The 18,722-nt window shown below is 39.5% G+C and overlaps 1 protein-coding gene across 2 annotated transcripts in view; it reads right to left on the reverse strand.

Annotated features, from left to right (window-relative positions):
* Nucleotides 1–1,476: 1,476 nt before the first annotated feature.
* TTPA (alpha tocopherol transfer protein) overlaps nt 1,477–18,722 on the reverse strand; it is a 31,062-nt gene continuing 13,816 nt past the window's right edge. Inside the window, exons 2-5 of one of the 2 annotated variants that reach the window (XM_055546088.1) lie at nt 13,527–13,680; nt 10,181–10,374; nt 7,401–7,511; nt 1,477–3,479 (exon numbers count right to left, since the gene is read on the reverse strand). In XM_055546088.1, the coding sequence (XP_055402063.1) occupies nt 3,291–3,479; nt 7,401–7,511; nt 10,181–10,374; nt 13,527–13,680 (648 nt within the window). In that variant the 3' untranslated portion in view covers nt 1,477–3,290. The remainder of the gene's footprint in view (nt 3,480–7,400; nt 7,512–10,180; nt 10,375–13,526; nt 13,681–18,722) is intronic. The other variant, XM_055546089.1, reaches the window with a different exon arrangement.

Raw genomic sequence — 18,722 nt, forward strand, 5'->3', positions numbered from 1 at the left:
TGGGTTCTTTATGGCTGAAGCCCTACCCCTGGGAAGCCCTCTTAGAGGGTTAGTACTGGCTGTCAGGAAGGAGCCAGAGATGGCAACTTCAGGTAAGTATTGTTTCTGAGGACAAAACAGCTGCTTTGACAAGCAGGTAGTGCCCCTTCAAGAGAGGACAGTGACGGGAAAGAAGGAGATAAAGGGGGAAATAAAGAGAAATAAGTCATGGCAGTGACCCCACCTCACCCCCACATACACACAGTTGCCACCACTAAAACATCTGTTGAAGGAATTGTTAAGAAAAAGGAGAACATCCAAGACACCATAAAACCCAAGTGGATCAATCATGAAGAATGGGAATGAACCTGAGATAGCCTGAATCCTCAAATCTACAACCCAGTTCAAGACCTGATGGATTTACTAGGCTCTCGTGATACCTGACAAAAGAAAGGAAGAGCTGTCACTGATGGGAGATATTACCTGGAGACTCTACAGCTAAACACAGTGTCCAACATAAAATATTATTAAAAATATGAAGAAACAGAAATATGTAATAGTAATCTAATAAGAAAGGTAAAATAGACTCATAGATGACCCTGATCCTGGAGTTAGAAGAAAAGGCCTTTATTTATTGAAATACAATTGATGTACAAGAGTATGTTAAGTGTGATCAAAGTGATTTGATATTTGCATACCTTAGGAAATGTTCGCCACAATACATCTAGTAACCATCTGACTCCATACAAATTTATTACAATAAAATGTTATATATGACATCTCTATGTCTTATTTATTTTCTAAGTGGAGGTTTGTATCTCTTAGGAATTTCCAGGTGTCTCAGTGATAAAGAATCACCTACCAATGCGGGAGATGCAGGTTTGATCCCTGGGTTGGGAAGATTCCCTGGGTTGGGAAGATCCCCTGGAGGAGGAAGTGGCAACCCACAGTATTCTTGCCTGGAGAATCCCATGGACAGAGGAGCCTGAGCAACTTAGCAGAGTATTTTAGACATCACCTTACTAGTTTGCTGAGTTTGAGATTTGTATGTTTGCCCAGTTTTGTGAGCTGCTGGCTTGATTTAGGTGGGTAGCAAAACTATTACTTGCTCTAGGACTTCTGTGTTATTTCCATAAGGGAAATATATTGATAATCTGAAATCATGATCTGGGCTGATAGTTTCCAAATCAAATTATTTGATAAAGTGATATACTCTGGCTTTTATCACTTAAGTTTTAACTTCTGAAAGTATGCATGGCTTAATTTTATGAAATTAATCTGTGGTCCCTTTAAGCATAACAACACCGGGGAAAGTGGTATTGAACTGAGCAGCAGTGGTGGAAGGGGGGGAACCAGTCTGCAACTGAAATGTATAAAGAGGACAACTAGATGGATGATACTTTTTTCTTAAGCTTTTCTGTAAGGAAAAGCAGTTTTTGAAAACGAATACCTAGTATTCTTATTTAAAAAAGGAAAACCAACAGCTATAGTTTGAGTGAAAAATCTTTATTTTGTTTTGAACAATATTAGAATAAACATTATCGTGCAGTTCAGTAACAATGAGCACATATTAGTCTTTTAAAAGGCACTTCTGGTGCAATTACTGTAAAGTAACAGAGACAATTCAATAGTGATTTATCTTGCCACCTTATAAAACTGCCTGTTCATTTTACATTGTTCTTATAATGTTCCTCAGTGAATCGCTTCATTCCATAAAAAATTCAAAATCCTATCATGAAATGTACTTCTGTTGATTGACTTACTTTAATTCTATTTACTATTAATAACATCACCCATGAATAATATTTAAAAGACATTTAAAAATACTATCTATTGTGCTAAAGTAATCATTCCTTTATAGAGTCAGAAGAAAGTGATTTAAGTTCCCAGAATGTGAATGAATTGGAACTTTGTGATGTAAACCATGTAAGAATAAAAGTTGGATAAACTAGAGCTTTTTGTTGTTGCTATTATTTACATTTTTTAAATGGTTTTATTCTGCTGTTATTTTTAATTAAACAATTCTAAATTTATGATTTTATAAAGAAGGTTTTATCATTTTTTAGAAAACAAGCATGATCTAATTTTTTTAACAAAAATTATAATGTACAGTTAGCTTCCCAATGCTAAATCACAAAGACGTTCTCTAAAGAACATTCATAATCATTTGATTTTTTACAGATGTATGTACAAAGAATCATAAGTACCAACTCATCTGATTAGAATAATTTTCTTATAAAGAAAAACAGCCTTTACATAGTCTTTCACAAAGCTAATATTGTATGATTAATGTTGAAACCCAACTAAGCTAAAACCTGTTTAACAAATTTTGTATCCTGTGTTCTTAGGTTTAAAATAAAATTCAAAAATTATAAAATACTGTAAAAATTGTCATAAATTGAAAGTTATATTGACATATCTTTCTCAATAAATGAAATATGCATTAACATAGCTACAGTACAAACAGCACATTTTAACTACTGTTTTTTTTAAGTAAATATGAATTGTAGGATTTGGCTAGAATGTTCTGATAATATAGTAAAATCTAAATTATTTCATGCATAGTCTGAAAAGTTCCAGATGTAACTGACTGATTTTACAATGTAAACATTTCCTTCCCCTTGTGTAGTCATGTTACTGTTCAGTTAAAAATAGAGTCCATGTATATGGCAACCAAATATTCCATCTCTGAATTTCTATGGAGTTAATTGTATCAACATGAATAATTTCCTAGAGACCTGATGCAACATATAATAGTTTATGGCATATGGACTTCAGTCAAAAGTTTCTATTGTGCAAATATGCTAAATAGAATTTCCCTGAGGTGAACTACCTTGCTGGCCCATGGAAATAACTATGTAAAACTGTACTCAGACTTCAATCTGAATTATAGTCTAATCTGACACACACCTAAAAAAGTGTGAATAGATTTTTATAGTCAGTTGATTTGTGCTAATATTTCTCTTCAGTGGACTATGTATTCATTACCAGAATGAAAAAAACCAGAAAAGTTTTTTAAAATAAAACTTTAAACACAAATGTACACATGACGGTACTTCAGAGATAACTTTCTTTCAAATGCCAAAAAAGGAACCTCTTATATGCTTTTAAGGTATACTAACATTTAATTACTTCTAAGGTAAAGAAAAGATACTTAAAAAGTAAAGAAGTTTCCCAAATACCCACGTTGCTCAGGTTAAAAGATTTTTACATTAAAAAAAAATCAGAAAAGCATTAAAGATTCCTTTTCTTTCATTCATATAACCAGATAGGATCTCAGTCATGAATTTTTAATCAGGAAACCTTTCACATTAAATAACTTCTTCTCCTTTAACCGTCTGTGAAATGCTGCTGAGATAATTTTCTGACTTCATTATAAAATTTGTCCACTCCTGACAGATGTCCTCTATGGAGTACTCTTCACCACCGTATTCCAGTGGAAGAATGTCTGGGAAATACTGGAGTAAGCTTTGCTTGTAGTTGTCCCCATGCATATGAATCTGAAACAGACAAAATGTTTTAGAAGATATGCCCTCTGCCTCCCAGTATAGCAGAGGCATTTCCAGCAGAAACTCAACATCATAAAATGAGGTATTCTCATCACATCTAAGACAGAAGAACTTGTGCAGATACTACATCATTTGTCCCTCTGCTTATGAAGCCAATAATTTTACTTATGCTTGTGCTGCTGATGAAGCTGCTCATCTTACTGTTTTCTTATATTTGCATCCTTATAACTATTCAGAATTTATAAAAAGATACTTTTTCTTTCAAAAGTAGATTTTTAAAACTAAATAAAATCATTTCATACATTCTATTTCCTATTAATGTATTGGTGATTCTTAGCAAAAGATCGAATATCCTGGAATGGTTCTGTAGATGATTAAAGTGTACTTCTTTTTATTAGTTCTTATCAGGGGGTTTCCCTCGTGGCTCAGTGGTAAAGAATCTACCTGTCAATGCAGGAGACGGGTTTGATCTCTGGTCCACGAGGATCCCACATGCCAAGGAGCAACTAACCCTGTGTGCCACAACTATTGAGCTGTGTTCCAGAGCCCAGGAGCCACAACTACTGAAGCCCCCACACCCTAGAGCCTGTGCTCTGCAGCAAGAGAAGCCACTGCAGTGAGAAGCCCTTGCACCACAACTAGAGAGTAGCCCCTGCTCACTGCAACTAGAGACAAGCCTGCTCAGCAACACAGGCCCAGCACAGCCAAAAAATAAATGATAAATAATTTTTAGAAATTATTTTATACCTTCTGTTCCCTACTAATGTATTGGTGATTCTTAGCAAAAGGTGGAATATCCTGAAATAGTTCTGTAGATGATAAATGTGTATTTCTTTTTATTAGTTCTTATCAAAAGCATACATTTGAGCACACAACTAGGTATGTGGGGAATAATTTATGTGGTACAGTTGACAGATAGTCTTGGCTAATAAAAAATTAAGAGAAATTATGATGGTTGAGAACTTAAATTTTCAAACATTTTAAACTATATAAATTCATCATATAATGTCCTGAAGTTAAAATAAAGACTTGGAAACTTTGATTAAAAGCACATCTTGTTACAAATATATAAACAACCTTTACTTATCTGCTAGGGTTCATGTGTAAATTCAATCTTCTAATAAGCACCTACTATGTGCTAGGGTTGACATTACTTTGCCAACAAAGGTCCGTCTAGTCAAGGCTATGGGTTTTCCTGTGGTCATGTATGGATGTGAGAGTTGGACTGTGAAAAAGGCTGAGTACCGAAGAATTGATGCTTTTGAACTGTGGTGTTGGAGAAGACTCTTGAGAGTCCCTTGGACTACAAGGAGATCCCACCAGTCCATTCTGAAGGAAATCAGCCCTGGGATTTCTCTGGAGGGAATGATGCTGAAGCTGAAACTCCAGTACTTTGGCCACCTCATGCGAAGAGCTGACTCATTGGAAAAGACTCTGAGGCTGGGAGGGACTGGGGGCAGGAGGTGAAGGGGACGACAGAGGATGAGATGGCTGGATGGCATCACTGACTCGATGGACATGAGTCTGAGTGAACTCCGGAGTTTGTGATGGACAGAGAGGCCTGGCATGCTGCGATTCATGGGGGTCGCAAAGAGTTGGACACGACTGAGCGACTGAACTGAACTGAACTGATGTGCTAGGGTTGAGGCTTCCCTGGTGGCTCAGATGGTAAAGAATCTGCCTGTGATATGGGAAACCTGGATTTGATCCCTGGATCAGGAAGTTCCCCTCAAGAAGGGAATGGCTCTCCACTCCAGTGTTCTTGCCTGGCAAATTTTATGGACAGAAGGGCCTGGCGGGCTACAGTCCAGGGGGTCGCAAAGAGTAGGACATGACTGAGCAACTAAGACTTCCACTTTGACTTCATGTGCTAGGATACAAAGACTGAAAGAGGAATGAAACAAGTTTCTTGTACTCAGGAACCTCACAGTCCCAATTCTTGATTTTTTCAGAAATGTTTAATTCAAAAATTCTACTATCACTTCAAGAAAGAGGAAATAAGATCATTCATAGAGTATTGCCAAAACATTTAAAGGGAGAAAGTGGCAAGATTTGGTCTTCCTCGCCCTCCTCATTTTGGCAAATCTGTTTCATGTCAATTAACTTCCACTGAAATGCTCCACTTAACTTCTCAATTTTAAATTTTTCTTCTTTTCTTGCTCATGTTCTCCTGTTTATTAGGTTCAATTTATTGCTATAGCTTGGGGTTTTTGTGATCCAAAATATAACTCAAAATAGAAATACTTATTTTTATGTCTTTCAGAATTCAACAGAGATGGCCAGCTATTATCAAACTATATTGAAAAGAGGAAAAAATGAACAAAAAATTGACTCTTATAAAAATGAAAGAATAGGGGTGGTTCCTCTTAAAGACAGACAGAAATGTCTACTGGAAAACCTCAAATGAAGTTCTATGGTCATAATTTTCTGAGAAGATGCAAGATAATACATTTTCAGAATCCGAAAAATATACTTTCTAAAATTCCAAATATGTTATTACTCACATTATCAGTACTTATATTTAAGTAATTTTTGAGATTTAAATCATCAAAGCCTTTAAAACCTGTTTGTGTTCTTGCATTAGATGTTGCCAACATTTGTCTAAATATTATGCTCTAAAAATTATCCTTTAAGGGAATTCCTTGGAAAGATCCAGTGGTTAGACTCTGAACTTCCACTGGAGAAGGCACAGGTTTGATCTCTTGTGGGAGAACTAAGATCCCGCAAGCCATGTGGCATGGCCAAACAAAAAAAAAATTATCCTTTACAGATTCATGCAGAAGAATGGTTGCCATTTTGGGGAACTCAGATTCTATTGTCAACACTTGAAAAATTCCAAGTGATACCACCTGAGCTAAGACTCCACAAGATAGGTAATAAAACATCAAATCTCTTTGCTTTAACTAACATGATATTAAGTCACACACTTTGGGTACTGCGGTTTTTAGTTACACATGTCTAATGTAAGTACATTTATTATTTACATAGATAATACATTCACATGGCTAGAAATCAAAACAAGATAAAAGACAGCAAGACAGTGTCTTGCTCCCAACCCTAACCTCATCCACTCCATCCATAACTCGCTTCTGTTCTATACAGAGTAAACAATTTGGTGGTTGTATATCCTTTTTGAGGATAACTTTTATGCAAATAAAACTATAGTTTCTGATGTCTTCTCTTTTTATACAAAAGGTAGTATAACATAAACATTCTGCATGGTCTTATTTCACTTCCCAATACATCCTGCAAATCTTACTGTGTTCCATTGTGTAGATGTATCATAGCTTATTTAACCAGTTCCCTCATGATACACTTGATAGTTTCCAATCTTTTGCTACAATGAATCGTATATATAATTTTGTTTATAAGTGGATATTTCTTGTTGTTGTTTTATTGCTAAGCAGTGTCTGACTCTTTGTAACCTCATGGACTGTAGTCCACCAGGCTCCTCTGTCCATGGGATTTCCCAGGCAAGAATACTGGAATGTGTTGCCCTGCCCTCCTCCAGGGGATCTTCCTGACCCAGGTATCAAACCAGTGTCTGTTGCATTAGCCTGTGAACTCTTTACCATCTGAGCCACTAGGGAAGCCCCATGAGTATATCTTTGGAAAAAAATCTCAGAAATGTGAAGGTTGTAATTTTTATAATTATGGCCACACTTCCCTCTATAGGGAATATATTATTTTGCAGTCTCACCAACCATGCATGGGAGATCCAGTATTTGATTTTTTTTAATTAAAAAGAAATTTTTATTTATAAAAGTAGTTGGATTATTAAATATTCAAAACACTTGGATAATGCTCTGTGTGTGTCAGGGGAAGGGTGGTAATAAGAGAGCTATTCTTAAATTTTAAAAGGAATGGAACATTTAATACAGAAGAATTGTGATTTGAAAATGTTTTACTCACCCGTTCCTTAATTTTTTCAGTCAGAAATGGTTTAATCATGGAAAAGACAGCATGGAAAATTATTGGCTCATTTATCAAATGGATACCACGAACTTTTAATGGAAAGGAATCCTTTTGAAAATAAAGAAAATGTCTTATTAATAACAAAACATAAATCAATATGTGATCCTATCAACAAACCCCTTTTTTGAACACTTGCTAAATGTACAGCAATACCTAAAGTGTGATTTAATTTTCAAAATTGTGCCATCAACACAATAGCCTAATTTATAGTTCACTGTCCCTAGAGTAAGAAAAGTTTTCACCCTGTAGCTTAGGCAAAGTATTTAAAGAAATACATGCATATTTCATAAATAAGACACATAACATGTCTCCCTCAATCACATATAAATGTGCTTTTGAAAAATCAGTGAGTCGTTTGTATATTTATATTTAACTTTTCCCTTCAAATTTTTATTTTGAGGAAAAAAAACTTTCATAAAAGTTTCCTTCAAAAGAAAAGTACAATAAACAAACACTTAAACTTTTTTTTCACTTTTAAACTTTTGACATAGGTATAAGTCTTTCATATCAAAGTAATATCAGCTTTTTTCTAAGGTTACAAAGTTAAGAATTGAAAGAAAAACATTATCAGTAGTTTCCCTAACCAAAGATGTGTTGTTAATTTTTTCCTGCCAAGGTTCTTTTATGCAAAATTCTTTTCTTTTTTTTTTTTTCAACACACAGCTTTTAGAGATGTGTTACCAAATTGTCACTTTTCCTTTCAGGTTCTTTCTATGAATAATTTTATTTTAAACATAATTGCCATTATGCTCTCTAAATAATTTACACCCTGTTTTGTTTCACTGACATAACACAATTTTTGTAAACATAGTGGGTTTTAAATATTGAAGCTGTAATCTGTCAAGTGGCTGTATCATCGTCTAAGTAACCCTTTTCCTATTTCTCCATAAATAAGCTGTTTCTAATTTTCTTCTCGGAGAAGGCACTGGCACTCCACTCCAGTACTCTTGCCTGGAAAATCCCATGGACAGAGGAGCCTGGTAGGCTGCAGTCTATGGGGTCGCAAAGAGTCGGACACGACTGAGTGACTTCCCTTTCACTTTTCACTTTCATGCTTTGGAGAAGGAAATGGCAACCGACTCCAGTGTTCTTGCCTGGAGAATCCCAGGGACGGGGGAGCCTGGTGGGCTGCCGTCTATGGGGTGACACAGAGTCGGACACGATTGAAGTGACTTAGCAGCAATTTTCTTCTATAAAAATCAGTGCTGTAGTAATGGTATTTAGGTACAAAAGAAATTATGTTTTTAAGTATAGTTTTTATGTCCAGATGTCCTGGATGGGAATCCTTGTTTCACTGCTGACAAAACATGTATGTTTGGGCATTGCTATGTCACCTCTCTGACATAGTAAAATAATGTGTAAAATGGAAAAAAAATAGTCATATATCATAAGCTTTTGGTGTAGCCATTAAACGGTAATGCATTTAAAACATTCAGTAAAGTATCCAGCACAGAGTAAACCATCATTATTATACACGAAGTCTTTGCTATATTTAAGATTATTCCTTGGCTAGATTTCCACAGTAGGATTACTGGGTCAAAGATGATGGCCATTTTTAAGACTTATTTTTTTCTGGAATGAACTGTTCAATCTATACCAACCAAACCTATATGACACTTTGTTGTATATTATCATTGTTATCAATATTATTTTTTGAGTCAATTTTTAATTTAGGAACAAAATTTTAATGACAGATAAAGTCATCACATTCTTGTTTAAATGTATGAATTCTGTGGTTTGAAATTTTGAACATATTTTCAGTTTGTTGCAACTCTTTCTTTTTGAAATAATAACTTTACTCCCTCTTACCATTATTGAATTATATGTATCTCTTCTAAAATTTTATTTAATTTTCTAATAAATGTACTTATGTGTGTGATTGTGCTCAGTCACTCAGTCTTGTCTGACTCTTTGCAGCCCCATGGACTATAGCTCGCCAGGTTCCTCTGTCCATGGGATTTCCCAGGTAAGAATATTGGAGTAGGGAACCACTTCCTACTCCAGGGGATCTTCCTGATGCAGGAATTGAACCCAAGTCTCTTGGGTCTCCTACATTGGCAGAAAGATTCTTTACCACTAGCATCACCTGGGAAGCCCAATAAATGGAGTGGATTGCCATGCCCTCCTCCAGGAGATCTTGCCAACCCAGGGATCAAACCCAGGTCTCCTGCATTATTGTCTGAGCCACCAGTGAAGCTCAAGAATACTGGAGTTGGTAGCCTATCCCTTCTCCAGGGATCTTTCTGACCCAGGAATCAAACAAGGGTCTCTTCCATTGCAAGCAGATTCCTTACCAGCTGAGGTATCAAGGAAGCCCAATAAATATACTATCCATTCTCTTTAACACACAACTAAATTTATATTTAATATTTGGAAGCATTATCCTGAAGACAGTACCTTGGACAGCAAGGAGATCAAACCAGTCAGTCCTAAAGGAAATCAACCTGATGCTGAAGTTGGAACTCCAATATTTTATCCACTTGATGTGAAGAGCTGACTCGTTGGAAAAGACTCTGATGCTGGGAAAGATCGAAGGCAGGAGGAGAAGGGGATGACAGAGGATGGGATGGCTGGACGGCATCACCGACTCAATGGACATGAGTTTGAGCAAACTCCAGGAGACAGTGAAGACAGGAAAGCCTGGTGTGCTTGCAGTTCATGAGGTCACACAAGTGAGGGATGGAACGAAAACAATCCTGAACAGACTACACACTTACTGTGAGAACAGCAGCAATCTTCTTGGCTACAGAGGGGGTAATTTGAAAGGCATGAGCAAACTGCCAGCCTTCCAAATCAAAGACAGCCTTGATTCCATTTCGCTGTGTCTCTACCTCCTGGACAATAAGCTCCGACGTGATGAGACTCACACGAAATGCATCATAAGCTGTGAAAACTTTCGGGTCCCAGTGTGCTGGGAAAAAAAAAAAACAAAAAACGTAAAAACTTATGTCTCAGCACTGTGTGAAGAATAAAGGATCAGAAAGATTTATAGAAGGAAATGGATTCTTTTTAGATTTCAAGATCATTAGAAATAATACATATACGAAGATCATGAATAGAATAACAGATCAAATTGGTGGTCCAAGAACATGAGCCTGCTTTTCCCTCCCTCCCTCACATCCCTAGTAAAAAACAGATTCTTTCAACTTCCCTGGTGGTCCAGTGGTTAGGACTTTGCCTTTCAGTGTAGCAGGGGAGGGTTCGATCCCTGGGAGCTAAGATCCCACATGCGTTGGGGTCCAAAAGCCAAAACATAAAACAGAAACCATATTGTAACAAATTCAGTAAAGACATTTTAAAAAAAAAAGTGAAAGTGTTAGTCACTCAGTTGTGTCCTACTTTTTTGTGACCCCCATGGACTATAGTCCACCAGGCGCCTCTGTCCATGAGATTCTCCAGGCAAGAATATTGGAGAGGGTTGCCGTTCCCTTCACCAGGAGCACTTCCTGACCCAGGGATCACACATGTGTCTCCTTGTCCACATTAAAAAAAAAAAGAAGAAGAAGAACAGATTCCTAAGAGCATGGGGAAAATAAAAGAATGAATGCAGGCTGTGTCTGATGGCCAGATGAAACTACAGCACAAAATATGCAGGATGGAGCTGTGGCTAAAGGTGGGAATGCCTCTGGACATGCTCCACATTCAAAGGTATTGAAAATGGGAAAAGCAAGGCTCTGGATTACCAAGAGTAGCCAGGGTCCTATGGTAACCACAGAGGTTGTTGCTAAGGGAAATGCATGAGACAGGCAGGTAGATTCTCTCTGACACCCCTCCCTGATGTAGCGTGTAGCGGTCATGTCCACACAGGCTAGAACAGTGAGTGTGGTCTTGGAAAGTCAAGTCAAGAAGCGCTAGGGTAGCCACCCAGGAAAAACAAGGAATACCTGTGCTAAGGAGTTGCTGAATTCTTATCCTCTCCCCTCCCCCACTAGTCCTGGGGGAGGCCATGGTGGGCAAAAGTGACAGTAATGGATAGGCAAGCAGGCGATCTATTAAAAAGATATGCAACCACTACGAATTATAACATTTTTAAAAACACTGACACACAAAAGAAGAAAGGATCCAACTCAATAGACAAAGGCATTACAATCGAAGGAGACAGCTAATAAAGCAAGAAAAGGTAAAGGAAACAAAATAGTTTCAGTGGGGAAAAATAAAGATACTGTAGGCTATTATTGTGTGTGTGTTAGTCACTCAGTCATGTCGGACTCTGCAACCCCATGGACTGTAGCCAGCCAGGCTCCTCTGTCCATGGGATTCTCCAGGCAAGAATACTGGAGTGGGTTGCCATGCCCTCCTCTAGGGGATCTTACCGACCCAGGGATCATACTTGGCTCTCTTGCATTGCAGGCAGATTCTTTACTGTCAGAGCCACCAGGGAAGCCCTAGGCTATTACTATAAGAAGAGGCTATTATGAAAAAGAATCAGTTGAGTTCTTGGAAATAAAATGACAGTTCGAGCAAATCTCTGTTAATAGGACAAATGTCAGAAAACACACAGCCAACAAGTGAATAAGGGTCTGGAATATTGAGCTGAGGAATTCCCTCAGTTTCAGCATAGGAGAGCCAGAAGTCAATATGTATGAATAAAAAGGTAGGAGATGGGCAGCTAGATACAGAAGTTTCAAAATCCAACTCATCAGAGTTCTGGAAGACAAAAAACACAGATAATAGGCAACAGAGGGGAAAGGAAAATTCTTCCAAAGCTGGAAAAAGATGCAAATCTTCAGATTAAAAGTTTCATGCAATACCTAACAAGATGAAGGGAGGGAAAAGATTTATGACTAAGGAAAGGTAAAATTCTAAAAATACCAAAGTTTCTGGCTTAGACAATCGAGTAGAATGGTGGTACCATTTGTTGTGTTTGGGGAAGAAAAGATTATAGGTAGTTTTGAACACATTAAAATCGTGCTGGTGAAATGTCCAGGCGGGTACAGTTGAGACAGGGAACTGGTTGTCTGGAGCTTTGAGAAACAAAGAGAGGATGGGCTGAAGATACAAATCTCAGGGATTTTGTGGTTATATCTAGGCCTAGGGCAGTGATTATTGTGGACTTAATGATTCTCTCTGTTGTAGTACAGAGATATATAGCTAAGAAGAGGAAGCTGGGGCCAATGTCTAAAAGAATTTCAGAATTTGAAGTTGAATATGTAGTGCCAGTGAAGGAGACTAAGAATAAATAGTCAGTTAAGTTGGGAGAAAACACCAGGAGACTGTGGTATCAGAGAGGAAGAGGTTTGCTGTGAAAAGATGATCACTGATGATTTGCTCAGGTCATTTCAGCAGAAAGATGGGAGTGGAACTAGTGCAGGGGATGTTGAGAGGAGCTATGAGAACATGTGAGTGGTGAACATGACTAACTTAAAAAGTGTGGCTGAGAATGGGAAGTGTGGGGAGCTGGCTGGGTTGGAGGCCAAAGGGTCTCATGGGATTGAGGAGGGAATTTTGGCTGACCCTAACAGATGTAGATGTTACTGGGTAGTGTATAATAGCATGGAAAATTATGGAGACAAAGAAACATAAGCAATAATCAGAGGTATTCCTAGGAAGGCACAATGGGATTGCTCTTTGTTTTTTACAATTTTGTTTATTTATTTGGCTATGCTGAGTCTTTGTTGCTGCCTGGGCTTTTCTGTACTTGTGGTGAGCGGGGGCTGCTCTCTAGTTGTGGTGTGTGGGCTTCTCGCTATGGTGGCTTTTCTTGTTGCTGAGCACAGGCTCTAGAACCTTTGGGATTCAGTAATTAGGACACCACACAAGCTCAGTAGTTGCCTCTCCCGGGCTTAGGAGCACAGGTTCAGTAGTTGTGGCACATGGACTTAGTTGCTCCAAGGTATGTAGAATCTTCCCAGACCAGGGATCAAAGCCCTGTCTCCTGAATTAGCAGGCAGATTCTTTACCACTGAGCCACCAAGAGAGCCCTGCTTAATGACTTAATGACCTAACGACTAAGCAACAACAACAAAACCCAAGTTAAAAAGCTAAACTCTTAAATATAAACTCATGAAAGCTTCTGATATGGCAGTCAAGAAAAATAGAAAAGAGGAGAAGTGTGTGACTTACCAATTCTGTAAATCAGAACTTTGCTGCCGGTGGGGTCTCGGGCTCTCAGGACACCGACGTAGCCTGACTTCAGGAGGCCAAGGATGCTTCTAGGGTGGAGATCTGCACTTATTTCTGGACATTCTGCTCTCCACTTAAAGTAGTTTTTAAGTAACTAAAAAATAAAATAAAAATTGTTTACAGATAGCATACATGGTAAGCCTTTTATAAGAGTGATGGGAAAGTCTTGGCATCATGTAGGGGCCTTGCCAAGCTAACAGAACTCTAGATCACAAAATCCATTATGATAGGATTTTATCCTGGGGTATCTATTTAGCTGCAAAAATCAAAAGCACTCTTCATCCAAGATATTGGGGTGATAGGAATTAGTCACAGACTCAAAGGAGAGGAATTTTTATTTGTCTCCTATGGTAAAGAGACTCCCAATGACAGCTGTCAACAATGCCTTCCTTCAGGGACTTCCCTGGTGGTCCACTGGTTAAGACTCCCTGCTTCCAGTGCAGGGGGCTCGGGTTTGAACCCTGGTAGGGAACTGATCTCACAAGCTGCATGGTACAGTCAAAAATAAATGAATAAATATTTTAAAATGCCCTCCATCCAGTGTACATATGTCCCAATTCCACCAGGTGGTGGAGTCCAGTGATTCCTTCCTCTCGAAGCTGAGCTGGCCTCTCATCTCCCTTTGACAGAAGTGACACTGTGCTAGGGTAAGAAGCCTCTTTTTTTGCTTTTTGGGATCCAGATGCCACATGTGTGCTAAGTCACTTTAGTCATGCCCAACTCTTTGCAACCCCATGGACTGCAGCCTGCCAGGCTCTTCTGTCCATGGGATTTCCTAGGCAAGGAGTGGGTTGCCATTTGCACCTCCAGGGAATCTTCCTGACCCAGGGATCAAACCAGAGTCTGCTGCGTCTGTCTCTTGCATTGTGCTGGGGGTTGGCGGAGGCGGGTGGGGGGGGGGGGGGGTGGTGGTGGTGGGACAGGGTTTTTTTAACCACTACTGCCACCTGGGATGTTCATTGTAGAGAACACTTACCTCAAATTACACTTTTAAAATGTACTATATTTCAATAGATCTCTTCATGATTTTCAGTTTTTCTAAAATGACAATATATTTGTTTTGAGTTTAAAGAGATCTATTAGCAATGTAGAATCAAAGTTCAGATCATAGGAAAGGACAAATTTTGCTTTTGAGTCATTGGAATAAACATGATAACTGTATTCACAAAGTAGCAATGATCTGGAGGAGAACCTACAAGTTTAAAAAACCAAGCCTTGGGGGGATGTCAATGGCTGGGAATGGCTGGAGGAAAAGAGAATCTGGTTGCACCACAGGAGAACTGGTGTCATGATGCACAGACGGGAGGGAAACGGCATCTGTTTTGCTCTGTTTCTCTGTTTCCCTCTTTCTTTCTCTCACTCTGTCAAGTTTGTATTTAATAAACTTGCCTTAATGTTACTAAGAGTTAAATGCAACAGAGAGGTTAGAAAGGAAAAAAGTCAGTAAATTTGCCAACAAAGAAATTGGTGACCTAAAAAGCAGTTTTCAAATGCAGCAAGAACAAAAGACACATTGTACGTCCTAATGCCTTCATTCTATGCACCAAATGAATTTCTCTTCCTCCTCCTGTCTTAGTGGGCATGGGAATAAGTGTTAATAGCATCTTCAATGCTCTTCACTTTTTTGATACTTCCCTCAGATGTAAAAACAGTTCTTTAAACTTTGACTCAAGCAAAACACCAGAAGCACTGTGGGAGCTCCAATAAGGAAATAACAATTCGAATTTCCCTGGTGGCACAGTGGATAGGAATCCACCTGCCAATGCAGGGGACACAGGTTCGATCCCTGGTCTGGGGAGATTCTGCATGCTGTGGAGCAACTAAGCCCAAGAGCCACAACACTGAGCCCTCGTGCTGCAAATACTGAAGCCCATGCACCGGAGCCCATGCTCCACAAGAGAAAGCACCTCGAAGAGAAGCCCATGCCCCACAAAGAGTAGGCCTCTCCTACCACAACTAGAGAAAGCCTACATGTAGCAACAAAGATGCAGCAAAGCCAAAAATAAAGTAATACTTTTTTTAAAAGAAATGTTTTTATTTTCCCATGGAATAATTAAAAAAATATAGCTTTATTAAAAGGGATCTTTTAAGTAAGAGAGGTGGGTTCTTCGGCTCATTGATCTCTGCAGAATGCTGGGCGCTCAGGAAATAGGTCCATGTATTGAGTGAAAGAATAAATAAATATATGATTAAACCAGATATATTGGAAGATGTACAAATCACCCTCATACTTTTTGACACTTAATTTTTGCAAACTGACAGCTCTACACCTGGATCTTTGATTATTACCTTTTCACTGATAAATTCAAAGGTCCAGCTTACATAAATAAATTACATAAAATTATGTAAACTGCTACTCAGCAATTATCCAACAAACCACATAAAGCCCACAGCAGCAAAAAAAAAAAAAAAAAATACCAGCTGCAAGTGATTATTCATTCCCCAAAGGTGCCTGTTTTGTGCCACCATTAGCAATAAATAAGTATAAAAAGTTACAGCTTATCTTAACCATGCTTCATAACAGAGTACATACTTTCAAATAAAGTTACAACCATCTTTGTGCCACTTTTCTAGCATTTAATAGCATCATTTCAATTCTTGCTCATGACCATTCTGAGAGGTAACTATGGTTACCCCATTTTGTGGGTTCAGTTCAGTTCAGTCACTCAGTCGTGTCCGACTCTTTGCAACCCCATGAATCACAGCACACCAGGCCTCCCTGTCCATCACCAACTCCTGGAGTTCACTCAGACTCACATCCAAGTTTGAAGAAATTACACATTAATGGGAGGGCAGTAACTATCAGGAGCAGAGTGGAGACTGAAACTGACTCTTGTAAGGTAAACTTTACAAAAGAAGCTGTATTTATGGGGCGGCCCTAAGATGGCAGAGGAATAGGACTGGGAGACCACTTTCTCCCCCACAAATTCATTGAAAGATCATTTGAACACTGAGCAAATTCCACAAAACAACTTCTGAATGCTGGCGGAGGACACCAGGCACCCAGAAAGGCAGCCCATTGTCTTTGAAAGGAGGTAGGACAAAATATAAAAGATAAAAAGAGAGACAAAAGAATTAGGGACAGAGACCCATCCTGGGGAGGGAGTCATGAAAGAGAAGTTTCCAAACACCAGGAAACCCTCTCACTGGCGGGTCTGTGGGGAGTTTTGGAATTTCAGAGGGAAACATAACTGGCAGGAGAAAAAAAATAAATAAAACTCACAGATTAGACACCTAACCATAACTCCCAGTGGAGAAGTAGCCCAGACGCTCGGGTCAGCCACCAGCAAGTGGGGGCTGGACAGGGAGGCACGGGCTGCATTGCTTAGAGTAAGGACCGGGCCTGAATGCCCTGAGGACAATCTAAGGGAGCTAACTGGGATAGCAATCCAAACTGTGGGATAGCCAGAGAGAGAGAAAAAGAAAAAGAAAGAGAGAGAAGCTTCCCGAAAAAAGCTCTAACCTAAGGCACTGCTGGGCTTGCTCACAGAACAAAGGACTGAGCGAATACCAGAGGAGAGCTAGCCGGCTGTGGACTGGCCCATCCTCGCCGGAAGGCAGAGAGGCAGGCAAGCGACAGCCAGAGCCAGAAGGCAAGGGGCGATCTCGGCCCCAGAGATGGCATCCTCTAGCAAACTGTGAGCAGGCTCCCAAGTTGCTAACCAAGTCTTCCTGGGATCTCGGATGGTGGATATCTGCCCAGAGGGTCACAGCCAGAGATCAGCTCCCCAGGGGAGACATATGGCACACCTGAGACAGCGCTCCCGCTGCACACCCAGGAAACTGAGCGGCTGGCACAGGGGAGGTGACAAGATGCACCGCCCACCTGGGGAGTGTGCACTCACCAAGCACCTGGTCACCTAAGCTGCTCGAACCTGGGAAGGGCACAAAACCCAGGCCCAACTGAGTCTGTGCCTTTATGGAGTACCCAAGAACCTGAACCTGAGCGGCTTAGACCTGGGAAGTGCATGCAACCCAGAGCCCACTTTAGACAATTCCCTTGCAGAGCAACCTGGAGCCTGAGCAGTACAGACGGAAAGCACACACACCGGGAGTGGGCGCAAACCGAGTGTGGCCCAGACACTGCAAGCACTCCCCACACACCAGTGATATTTGCAGTGTTCCTCCCTCCCCACAGCACAGCTGAACAAGTGAGCCTAAATAAGTGACCATCTTTGCCCCTTGTGTCAGGGTGGAAATTAGACACTGAAGAGATTTGCAAACAGAAGCCAAAATAAACAGAACCACTTTAGAAGTGACAGGTGCGACAGACTAAAACCGTGTAGTTAGCACAGACTACATTGGAATGGGCATATAGACCTCAAGAAGAAGTATAAACTGGAACAAGGAACTATCTGAAACTGAACTGACCCCACACTGCCGGCAACGGTGCCAGAGAAATTCCTAGATATATTTTACTATTATCATTAAAAAATTTTTTTTTATTTTTAAGTCTTTCATTACTCCTTTTTCATTTTAAAGCAAATTTCATATATATTTTTTATAATTCTTGTGATTTTTTTAATATTGTATTTTTGACAGTTTAACCTCTACTCTAGATTTTTAATTTTTGCTTTTTGGTATTTGTTACCAATTTTGAACCTTTAAGAATCAAATCTTCAGTACCCATTTTTACTTTGGAGTGTGATTACTGGCCTGATTGCCCTCTCCCCCTTTTGACTCTCCATTTTTGCCCGCAAATTGCCTCTATCTCCTCCCTCCTGCTTCTCTTCTCTACCTAACTCTGTGAATCTCTTTGCGTATTCCAGGCTGTGGAGAACAATTAGGGAACTGATTACTGGCTGGATCTGTCTCTCTCCTTTGGATTCCCCCTTTTATCCTCCTGGCCACCTCTGTCTCCTTCCACCCTCTTCTCTTCTCTGTATAACTCTGTGAACATCTCTGAGGGATCCAGACAGTGGAGAGCACATAAGGAAGTGATTACTGGCTAGCCTGCTCTCTCCCCTTTTGACTCCACCTCTTCTCCTCCTGGTCACATCTATCTCCCTCCTCCCTCTTCTCTTCTCCATGTAACTCTGTGAACCTCTCTGGGTGTCCCTCACTGTGGACAATCTTTTCTCCATTAACCTAGATGTGTTATCATTGGTGCTATATGGATGGACAAGTCTTGAGGCT

This window comes from Bubalus kerabau, chromosome 14 (genome assembly GCF_029407905.1).
Source record: "Bubalus kerabau isolate K-KA32 ecotype Philippines breed swamp buffalo chromosome 14, PCC_UOA_SB_1v2, whole genome shotgun sequence".
Lineage (NCBI taxonomy): Eukaryota > Metazoa > Chordata > Mammalia > Artiodactyla > Bovidae > Bubalus > Bubalus kerabau.